The sequence below is a fragment of the Musca vetustissima genome, unplaced genomic scaffold (genome assembly GCF_032173495.1).
Source record: "Musca vetustissima isolate MV318-11 ecotype Yass unplaced genomic scaffold, APGP_CSIRO_Mvet_v1 utg1267, whole genome shotgun sequence".
Classification (NCBI taxonomy): domain Eukaryota; kingdom Metazoa; phylum Arthropoda; class Insecta; order Diptera; family Muscidae; genus Musca; species Musca vetustissima.
The window spans coordinates 38292-50624 of NW_026887358.1; the positions used below are offsets into that span (position 1 = coordinate 38292).

General features: G+C 35.6%; 1 protein-coding gene across 1 annotated transcript in view; it reads left to right on the top strand.

The window, feature by feature from the left end:
* Positions 1–12333, top strand: part of LOC133334934 (axotactin) — a gene marked incomplete at both ends in the record, with an annotated part of 83254 nt that overhangs the window by 38285 nt on the left and 32636 nt on the right. Inside the window, 2 exons of the mRNA XM_061543245.1 lie at positions 8429–8643; positions 8787–9186. Of these exons, the coding sequence (XP_061399229.1) occupies positions 8429–8643; positions 8787–9186 (615 nt within the window). The remainder of the gene's footprint in view (positions 1–8428; positions 8644–8786; positions 9187–12333) is intronic.

Here is a 12333-nt window from a genome sequence, read left to right on the forward strand (position 1 = left end):
CGATACTTTAAAGACGTGTGTAAAAACTTGGGTAAATACCCGAGTTTTTACCCAAAAATTGGGTATAAACTCATTAACTGCCGAACCACTTGACATAGGCGGCCAAAATTTTGCACACATGTTTCTAATGACAAAGCAAATATAGAAATCCAAAGTGAGTTTATACCCAATTTTTGGGTAAATACTCAAAATAGGGGTACCTTTGTATGGGGGCTACCAGTAAACGTGGACCTACATACATAAAATTTTGCATGGACATTTGGTACCCAAAAAGAACACTCTGTGCCAAATTACAGCCAATTTGGCCTCAAAACGTGTCTAATAGGCTAAAAATACCTTAAATCGGGAGATACGGTTATATGGGGGCTATATCAAAACTTGGACCCAGGGACCCCATGTTGGATTTCTATATTTGCTTTGTCATTAGAAACAAGTGTGCAAAATTTTGGCCGCCTATGTCAAGTGGTTCGGCAGTTAGTGAGTTTATACCCAATTTTTGGAGATCGGGAGATACGGTTATAGGGGTACCTTTGTATGGGTGCTACCAGTAGACGTGGACCTACATACATAAAGTTTTGCATGGACATTTGGTACCAAAAAAGAACACTCTGTGCCAAATTACAGCCAATTTGGTTGTAAAATGTGTATAATAGACAATAAATACCCTAAATCGGGAGATACGGTTATATGGGGGCTATATCAAAACTTGGACCCAGGGACCCCATGTTGGATTTTTATATTTGCTTTGTCATTAGAAACATGTGTGCAAATTTTTTTTTTTTTTAATGAGTTTTTACCCATTTTTCGGGTAAAAACTCGGGTATTTACCCAAGTATTTACCCACGTCTTTAAAGTATCGTAAAACTATCTATTCTAAATCGATTTGATAACAGAAACCCGGAAATAGGGTGTAAGATGTTGTATTACCGAGTCAATATAGTAAATACCCAAATAAATACCCGCAAATGGGTATTTATCCGGTATTTACCCACCCCTTGGATATTTACCCGGTAAATACCCGGTAAATACCATCTCTACGTATGGTCGGCCCCGCCCGACTATACTGCTCCGCTCACTGGTTATTGCTGTATTGTGCTATTTTTTCCAGCAGAACCAGAACAAGAAAGGCCAACAAACAAAATTACACCAAAAAAACGATAGACTTGCATGAAAACTTCTAAGTTATCCAAATGCCATTAATCTTCTGCAATTGACCATAAACACATAAAGTTACTTTCGTATATTCACTGACTGGCCAACCGAACATCTGACCAAATGACTGACGCAGGAAATCCACTAGAGGAATACTGTAAGGATAATCCCATTTGGCCAAATGCTATGCTTCTTCTTGATGACCATCCACAGCCATATTATTTTACAAAACCATAGATTTTCGTTTACTAATATTAGAAACAAATTTGGAAATATTTGTTGTACGAAGTGGGGGGAGAAACAAGGAACACCCAAAAATTTTGTTATTCTTGATTTCTTTCGTAGAATAATGTGTACACACAAAAACCAACAGAAATGGCAACAAAAACTATTTTTGTTAACCAAAGGGTTGAAATAAGACGATAATGATTGTGCAAACAGAACGCAAACTTGAGGGTCATCATCATCATCTAGAATGCATTCTTTTCTTGCTTACTTCTACAGCACTCGTGTGTAAATAACGCAGATGTTAATGCTGTGCTGTAACATTGTGAAAACGTTGTTTTTTTTTTTTTTTTTTTTTTTTTGAAATTTAAAAACCCTATCACCCCCTTTAGTTAGGATTGAGAAAATTGCAAAAGTGCTGCAATTTAAAAGATATTTTCGTAAATTTGTTTTATTCAAGGAATTGGGATATTATAATATGGAGGGGAATAATGATTTTGATGAGGGGGAAATAAAAATAAAAAGTCCTTGAAAAAATATTCCTCCATTTCCTGAAAAAAAAACTTTTTTATAAAAGCCACATCTTGTAGTAATCCTTAAAGATAGTTCTCCATAGGATAAACGTTTATGATTGTTTTTGACAGAATATTTTTTGTAAAATAATCGATTTGAGACGTCTTGAAAAATTATTTTTTTACGTCCCTGATACGATACCCTTCACCACTTTGGATATATTCAACAGATGAATCCCAACAGACGTCGCCTTTTTGAAGGACCAGTAAACTGACATTGGATCTATAAATATGTCATTCTGCAACCTATACAAAATATTTCATTTGGTCAGATATAGCGTTGTTTTTTTACAATGGGACAAAATTATGTAAATCGTTTTAAGCAAATATTAATCGGACACCCGTTGATTATTTGCAGAAAAATATCTGATAAACATGAGGAGTTTGGTGCACCATTTACTAACCAGTAAGGAAAGTAGTAAAATCGGACTGGACCGACTATATGATACCCTTCACCTCTTTGGGCATATTATACATATGTATCCTAACAGACGTCGCGTTTTTGTTATATATCTTTATCTGACTCGATTTCAGAGAAACTTGCCAGAGGCTAATTTATATTACTTCAGTACGTTGTGTCAATCGTCCTAGACCTAATTCAGTACCCTATACAAAATTTCGTGTAAATCGAAAGATATACAGGCACTTTAGTGAACTATTTACCTAAAATCGGGCGAAACTATATATTGGAGCAATATCTAAATCTGAACCGGTTTTCACGAAACTTAGCACACATCATTCTAGACTTCATTAAATACGCTATGACAAATTTCGTGCAAATCGAAAGATTTATAGGGACCTTGGTACACCATTTACCATAAATCGGACGAAGATATATACAGGAGCTATATCTAAATCTGAACCGATTTTCCCAATTTCAATAGGGTTCGTCCTTGAGCCAAACAAATGAGCTGTGCCAAATTTCATCCAATTCGGATCACAAATGCGACCTGTACTTTGTTTACAATTTAACATGGACAGAAGGAAAGACCGACAGAAGGACGGACATGCATAAATCGACTCAGAAAGTGATTGTATGCATATTCTCAAAAGAAACCATGGGTCTATGTCGATTATTTTTGCCTGTTACAAACATATGCACAAAGACATAATACCCTGTACCACAGTGTGGTGAAGGGTATAAAAATCAGACGAAAATATATATGGGAGCTATATCTAAATCTGAACCGATTTTCAGGAAACTTAACACACATCATTCTATACCTAATTCATTACGCTGTGCCAAATTTCGTGCAAATCGAGAAATATATACCACTTTGGTACACCATACAGATTAAATCGGACGAATATATATATGGGAGCTATATCTAAATCTGAACCGATTTTCATGAAAATTTAACACACACATCATTCATTATGCTATGCCAAATTTCGTGCAAATCGAAATATATATAGGGTCCTTGGTGCACCATTTACCTTTAATTGGACGAAAATATATATATGGGAGCTATATCTAAATTTGAATCGATTTTCCGGAAACTTAACATACATCATTCTATACCTAATTCATTACGCTGTGCCAAATTTTGTGCAAATCGAGAGATATATAGGGTCTTTGGTGCACCACCTTAAATACATAATATATATGGGAGCTGTATCTAAATCTGAACCGATTTTCCGGAAACTTAACACACATCATTCTATACTTAATTCATTTCGCTGTGCCAAATTTCGTGCAAATCAAAATGTGGTGTACCATTTACCTAAATCGGACGAATATATATGGGAGCTATATCTAAATCTGAACCGATTTCTCCCAATTTCAATAGAGTTCGTCCTTGGGCCAAATAAGTGACCTGTGCCAAATTTCATCCAATTCGGATCATAAATGCGGCCTGTACTTTATTTACAATTTAACATGGACAAACAGGTGGACGGACGGACATGCATAAATCGACATAGAAAGTGATTCTATACATATTCTCAAATGGAACCATGTGTCTATCTCGTGTCCTTTTGCCAGTTACAAACATATGCACAAAGACAATACCCTGTACCGCAGTGTGGTGAAGGGTGTAAAAACTACACGTTATCGTACAAACCTTAATTTTTTTTCTAAATTATGCGCATAAATGGAGTTCTTGAAAAAGTATTTAAGGAAAAGTATTTATGTAGAGACTTTAACAAATTTATATATTTTTTAAATCCCTGAGTTCGCTAAACGCCCCTATTTAAAAATCTAGGTCTCATGAGGGTCCTACATAAAACATAAAAGAATCTATTGCATATTGAAATCCTAAAAGTATATATTTTTTAAAAATCGACTCATATTTAAACCCTTTAAAAATATTTTAATATATTTTTAAAGACTTGTGGGATGTGGGAGTTATGCGCAAATATTTACATAGATCTACCTATTCTGACTACCATTACCACACTATAGGGCATATATTTATTTCCCGCTGATCGATTTGAAATTTTACACGAAATTTCGGTTATGGTCAAGGACGACGCTCATAATTTTTGGATCAGATAATATTTAGGGGATGAAATTGACCAAAAACTTAATTTTGGTGTATTTTTCGAAGCAACCAAGCCATTTTGAACAGAAAAGTTTCTGTGCAAAATGGCAAAATTTGCATCTTATGGAAAAATATTTCAAAAATATACCAGGTTGAGTGTAGCTGTTTTTCTCTAATAAATCAAGGGGCTACAAATAGCGCGAATGTTTGCCCAGGCACGGAATATAAATCCACAGAATGTTAGTATTCCGTACTGGCTGTGCAGGATATCATATGGTCGGTCCCGTCCGACTATATTGCTCCGTTCACTGGTTAATAATCTACGCTTATTGTAAGTCCTAAAAGCTATTTGTGAAATTAAAGTATTAAAGCAAATCCACATATCTTTAGTCATTCAAAAATATTTCGAAGAATGAATCCTTATCAAGTGCTTTATTTTCCATAACAAAAAAACCTGCATCTATTACCTTCAGTGTATACTTCATTCGGTTTAAGCAACATAATTTCGTTCTAATAAACAGCACTCTCATGCAGAATATGTAACTTAAACATGTTCAGTCTTAGTACAAATGGATGTAAGTGAGAGGAGAGAATGCAATCAGGAACATTCTTCATTTTTTCCAATTTCCTGCAGCTTCGACTATTTGTTATTTTCTTCTTAAATCTCCATCTCATCTTTGTATAAACATTTAAAAATGCTACTCGTGTCTTCCATTCTCCTCTGTTTATATTTTTTATTTTGGTTGAACGATTCTTTTTTTTTTTTTTTGCATCAATCAATACTTTTCAGAGATTTTTTTTGTTCTGTGTATTATTTCCATTTACCATGTTTTGTGCTCGATGCCACCTTCAACCTCTGTCTTTTCTCGCCTGGCTAGTGGCATCATTTTCTATCAATCTCAGTAGATATTGCAAAAAAAAAACAGGATTGCACAACAACTACAACAATAAAAAAACATTGAAAGTTGAGTTCCCTTCTGTTTTGTCTATTTTCTCCCCAAATAGCAATCGTTGTTGTTGTTGTTCTTGTTTTGGCCAACTACAAATACAAATCGTTACAAACTCATAAATCGTAAAGTTTGTTCTGCTATAACGCCGAAAAAAAACACAACAACTACAACAACAGACTACAAACACACATTCGTATTAAATTCAGCTCCAAATGACCCTTAACGGCCTTTTTATGACCACATACTCTCTGAATGGTTTTCTATTGGACACTGAACTCTAAGCACTACATTTGTAGTGTGTTCGATGGCAAGTGCTCTCTGGGTGTCCGGCATTGGTGTAGTCCATAAAGCATGACTCACATTTAAATCCATACATCATTGGCTGTGTCACTACTGCGTGGACAGTGGGTACGGAGAGGAATATTACAGCTTTGTAAATAATATATTCGGACGTCTACGCTATAAGCGTAGATTTTTAAAGGAGAAGGAACAATCATAACATAATATTGTTCATGGTCTAGCACCGCTAAAGGCGTAGATTTTTTTTACCCTTCACCACACTGTGGTACAGGGTATTATGTCTTTGTGCATATGTTTGTAACAGGTAAAAAAAATCGAGATAGACCCATGGTTCCTTTTGAGAATATGCACTTTCTGAGTCGATTTATGCATGTCGGTCCGTCCGTCTATCAGTCTGTCTGTCTATGTTAAATTGTAAACAAAGTACAGGTCGCATTTATGATCCGAATTGGATGAAATTTGGCACAGCTCATTCATTTGGCACAAGGACGAACCCTATTGAAATTGAGAAAAATCGGTTCAGATTTAAACATAGCTCCCGTATATATCATCGTCCGATTTAAGGTAAATGCTGCACCAAAGTCCCTAAATAGCTTTCGATTTGCACGAAATTTGGCACAGCGTACTGAATTAAGTCAAGAATGTTATGGGCAGAGTTTCCTGAAAATCGGTTCAGATTTAGATACAGCTCACTATGTTGTCTATGTTGTCAGGGTATTATAGCTTTGTGCAGCCCCAAGAGTTTGTAACGCCGCTAAAAATTGGTCCTAGACCTACCTTTGTAACAGGTAAAAATAATCGAGATAGACCCATGGTTCCTTTTGAGAATATGCACTTTCTGAGTCGATTTATGCATGTCGGTCCGTCCGTCTATCAGTCTGTCTGTCTGTCTATGTTAAATTGTAAACAAAGTACAGGTCGCATTTATGATCCGAATTGGATGAAATTTAGCACAGCTCATTCATTTGGCACAAGGACGAACCCTATTGAAATTGAGAAAAATCGGGTCAGATTTAAACATAGCTCCCGTATATATCATCGTCCGATTTAAGGTAAATGCTGCACCAAAGTCCCTAAATAGCTTTCGATTTGCACGAAATTTGGCACAGCGTACTGAATTAAGTCAAGAATGTTATGGGCAGAGTTTCCTGAAAATCGGTTCAGATTTAGATATAGCTCACTATGTTGTCTATGTTGTCAGGGTATTATAGCTTTGTGCAGCCCCAAGAGTTTGTAACGCCGCTAAATATTGGTCCTAGACCTACCTTTAAGTATACCGATCGTCATATCTCGACTAGCTGAATCGATCTAAACATGTGTGTCCGTCCGTCCGTCTGTCCATTATAAATTGTAAACACGATACAGGCCACAGTTATGGACCAATCTTCACGAAATTTTGCATGTAGGATGGGTTCTGGCCAATGACGTCCCATATTGTTTTTGGTAAAGATCGGTTAATATTTAGGGGATGAAATGGAAAAAATACTTAATTTTTGTCGATTTTTCTGGTCGCTCCAGAGGTCGCAATTATGGACATAGACCCGAGAAGTTGATAGTATATCCTAGAGGAGTGGTTGACCTTTAAAATGATGTCGGATGTGCTCAGATATGGGAGTTATACATAATAAGGTAAATGAGACTATGAGCATAGTATTACTATTACTCCATTAGAGGACGGAAATATCGCGCTGATCGCTTCGAAATTGTAAAGGCAATTCCGATTATGGTCAAGGACGACGCCTACAGTTTTCGGTGAAGTTGAGATTTCATTCAGGGGGTGCAATGAATTTTGTCAGATTTTCTAGTCGCTCTAGAGGCAATTATTATATGCAGAACATCGCATGTTTTACAAGGTGAAGGAGATGTGACCAAATACTTAGAGCGGCTGTTTTGATGATGATCGGTCAATATTCCGAGGATCAAATCAACCAAAGCATAAAATGACAAGATCATTATTTTATGGCGTAAAAATTCACTTCAAGAAAAAGAATGGAAAATATGCCAGGGTTAGAAAGTTGAGCTGTTGACCTATAATTGATCAAGAGGGTGCAAATATCACGAAATATTGTCCAGTTTCTGAATATAGAACTGCAGAAAGTTAGAATTCCGTGGTAGTTGTGTAGGGTATCATATGGTCGGCCCCGTCCGACTATACTGCTCCGCTCACTGGTTTAAATAATATTTTTCATGGTCTAGCACCGCTCAATGCGTGGATTTTTTAAAGAATATTTTTTATGGTCTAGCACTGCTCAATGTGTGAATTTTTCAAATAATATTTCGACAGGACTATATTGTCGTAATTTTTTTACAATATTCTATAGGTGTTTAGGAGCATTCGGAAGTTCCTATACCTTTACCCTTTACCACGTCTTCAGTCGTACATTCCATCATATCGACCCACTGTTTCTCAAAGACAATAATATATTTCTGCAATTGCTGATATTCATTGGTTATAAACTATACATTTTTACTTATTGAATCCTGGCATACACTGAGAAAAAAAATAGGGAATATTGCAAAAATATCGGTATTTTTACAACATACCTCATCTCTAATTATTCCATCTAAACAATTTAATCAAGTAAATTATACACAATTAAATTTCCTGATTTCTTCTCATTTCCACTCATTGCTTTCTTATTGGCTTATCCATTCGGTTCTGTTCAATGCTTTATTTTTTCCTTTCCTTTTAGATGTTTTGTGTGTGTGTTTTTCATTTCGAAACGAATTCTTGTTTATTTTCCAGAGGTGCCTGTCCGTGCTCTGTTAACAAAACATGTGTGGATCCCAATCAATCATGCAACTGTGATGTTAAAGAAAATAAATGGTATTCGGATGAGGGCTACTACACCGAACCACATAGCTTAGGCATTACACACATGTACTTCCTGCAGCAAAAGGATTTAGATGATGAAGCTCAGGGCAGAATAACACTGGGTCCGTTGGAATGTGTGGAGACAAGTAAGTGGCAGCGCATTGAGTTACATGGCACACCCATCGGCAGCCCACTTGATTAACAACATTGTTGTGCTATTGCAAACTCATTTTTGGCAATCCAATACCCACCACCACTCTTCTTCTTCTTCTCCATCTCCTCTTTACAGATACCCAACGTTATGTGGTGACATTCACCACCTCCCAATCGTACATCGAAGTACCTGGCTGGCGCAAAGGCGATATTGCCTTTTCTTTCCGTACCACAGGCGAAAAGGCAATATTATTATTCCAGCCAGCCATACGACCGTATCATCCCTCCTTTATGGTGGCCCTTACCGGCGACTATCAATTGACATTCAATTTCACCCTGAGCACTGGAACCACCCGAGAGCTGGTAATTAACTCGCATCGCAAGTTAAATGGCGGCGAATGGCATAAAATATGGATTGACTATAATCAGTATCATGTCCGTTTCATGATAAATACCGACTATCAAATGGTTGATCTATTGCCCGAGGAGGAATTTGGTCCGTTCGAGGGTAGTATGTATATTGGTGGTGCCACAGCGTAAGTATTACAATTGTAATGGAAATAATCCTAATTTATATTACGACTATCAGAGCCATAAGCGTGACTTTTTTAAATAAAATTTTGAAGGGCTATCAGAACCATAAGCGTGGATTTTTTAAATAAAATTTTGCCAGGACTATCAGAGCCATAGGCGTGGATTTTTTAAATAAAATTTTGCCAGAACTATCAGATCAATAAGCATAGATTTTTTAAATAACATTTTGCCAGAACTATCAGATCAATAAGCGTGGATTTTTTAAATAAAATTTTGCCAGGACTATCAGAGCCATAGGCGTGGATTTTTTAAATAAAATTTTGCCAGGACTATCAGAGCCATAGGCGTGGATTTTTTAAATAAAATTTTGCCAGGACTATCAGAGCCATAGGCGTGGATTTTTTAAATAAAATTTTGCCAGGACTATCAGAGCCATAGGCGTGGATTTTTTAAATAAAATTTTGCCAGGACTATCAGAGCCATAGGCGTGGATTTTTTAAATAAAATTTTGCCAGGACTATCAGAGCCATAGGCGTGGATTTTTTAAATAAAATTTTGCCAGGACTATCAGAGCCATAGGCGTGGATTTTTTAAATAAAATTTTGCCAGGACTATCAGAGCCATAGGCGTGGATTTTTTAAATAAAATTTTGCCAGGACTATCAGAGCCATAGGCGTGGATTTTTTAAATAAAATTTTGCCAGGACTATCAGAGCCATAGGCGTGGATTTTTTAAATAAAATTTTGCCAGGACTATCAGAGCCATAGGCGTGGATTTTTTAAATAAAATTTTACCAGGACTATCAGAGCCATAGGCGTGGATTTTTTAAATGAAATTTTGCCAGGACTATCAGAGCCATAGGCGTGGATTTTTTAAATAAAATTTTGCCAGGACTATCAGAGCCATAGGCGTGGATTTTTTAAATAAAATTTTGCCAGGACTATCAGAGCCATAGGCGTGGATTTTTTAAATAAAATTTTGCCAGGACTATCAGAGCCATAGGCGTGGATTTTTTAAATAAAATTTTGCAAGGACTATCAGAGCCTTAGGCGTGGATTTTTTATGTTTTTTAATAACATTTTCAATTAGTTCATTAATTGTACTTTATCTTTGCTGATGCCTCGATTTTTTAACATTATTTATATGTATCACATGCCTAGTAATGGAAAAAAACCTAATTACCACCGTTTAATATTCGGATTTCCACTGAATATTAAAACTGAGTGTTTAACATTTGATCCAGTCAATCTATACGATATACATAAATCCATATTTATTTAATTTTAGTGTTAAATGCCATGACGATTGGGATTAATTGAATGAGTAATACAATTACGGGCAATATGTTATCATAATTGGATTACTCAATTATATATTGTGGTCAGTAAGGGAACAAATAAAAACAATGTGGCATCACGAAATATTGTAAAAATCATCACCGGGTAATGTCTTCAAATTAAACAAAAAAAATGTTGAATTTTAATCAACCAAAAAAAGTTCAATTGCTTTTTCAATTTGATTTCGAATTTTCTTCCCCCAAACATCAATATGTTAAAGAATGGCAACAGGCAGGAAACCAGGCATATTGTTTGTTATTTGCCCTGCATGGCTTAAAGCCATTCAGCCATGAGCCAGTAGATGATATTCATGAACATCAGTGCCACCTGCCAGAGTCATTCATGCATGTGAGATGTGGCGAATCGCTGCATAATGGTGTTGTGTGTAGTTGATGTCCAGTAACCACTTGAAAATTTATGTAAAACACTTGTATAATTAATGTTGAAAATATTTTAACCATAACAACTGTTTGTTGCACGACGGTGTGCAATATGGCCTCGAACACAGCCATAAATGTTGAAAAGTTAATATGGGGTTTACAACTATAAAATGCATCTTTGGCATATATACATATGTATATGAATGGTGGATAGACAATCAATGGAATATTGAACTAGAGTAGGTCATAAAATATCAATTATATAAAAATCGGTTATATAATCACCGCTTATATAACTGTAATACACCTTTAAATATATAATTAATTTGTTCTTGAAAAATACAATTTAAAAATCCAAGCCTGTGTTAGTCCTTGAAAAATACAATTTAAAAAATCCATTCCTAAGGATGTGTAGTCCTTAAAAACAGCATTTCAAAAATGTACGCTTATGGCTGTGATATTCTTAAAAAATGATGTACAAAATTGACGGTTATGGATGTGATAGTCCTTTAAAAAAATATTTAAAAAATCCAGGTCTAAGGCTGCGATAGTCCTTGAAAATTTTTATTTAAAAAATCCTCGCCTTTGACTATGACAGTCTTTGAAAAATATTCTACTATGTAGTAGTCCGTTAAAATTTTAATTAAAAAATCCACGCCTAGAGTTGTAACAGTCCTTAACCCTTTCAGTGTTTTTGTCGAATATATTCGACATTTAAACGTACTCTCTTTCTTTGCGATTTTTCGGTTATCCTATGTACCGTTACTATTGTTGTTTTTATTTTTGCTGAAAGACAGACGAAGCATGCCGAGGGTTAAAATGGCAGTTGCTATTTTTTCTAAACTATGTCCCTTTATATGATTTTAAATACAACATTTTAGATTTTTATTCCGACAAAAATTTTTATTGACACTGAAAGGGTTAAAACAATTAATTAAAAAATACCACGCCTATGGCTGTGATAGTCCTTGAACAATATAATTAAAAAATTCACGCATGGGTTTATAGTACGAAAAAAATAACTTAAAAATCCACGTTTATGGCTGTAATAGTCCTTGAAAAAAATATAATTTAAAACACAAGCCTAAGGCTGTGGTAGTCCGTGAAAAATACAATATAAAAAATCCCAGCCTAAAACTGTGTAGTCCTTAAATTTATTTCAAAAATCTACGCCTATGGCTGTGATAGTCCTTGAAAAATATATTTTAAAAAATCCTCGCCAACGGCTGTGATAGTCCTTGAAAAATATAATTTAAACCAGTGAGCGGAGCAGTATAGTTGGACGGGGCTGACCACACGATACCCTACACAACTACCACGGAACTCTAACTTTCTGACGACGTTTATTCTGAGCCTGAGCAATATTTCGTGATAGTTGCACCCTCTTGCCCGATTAGAGATCAACAGCACCTCTTCCTTACACTGACATATT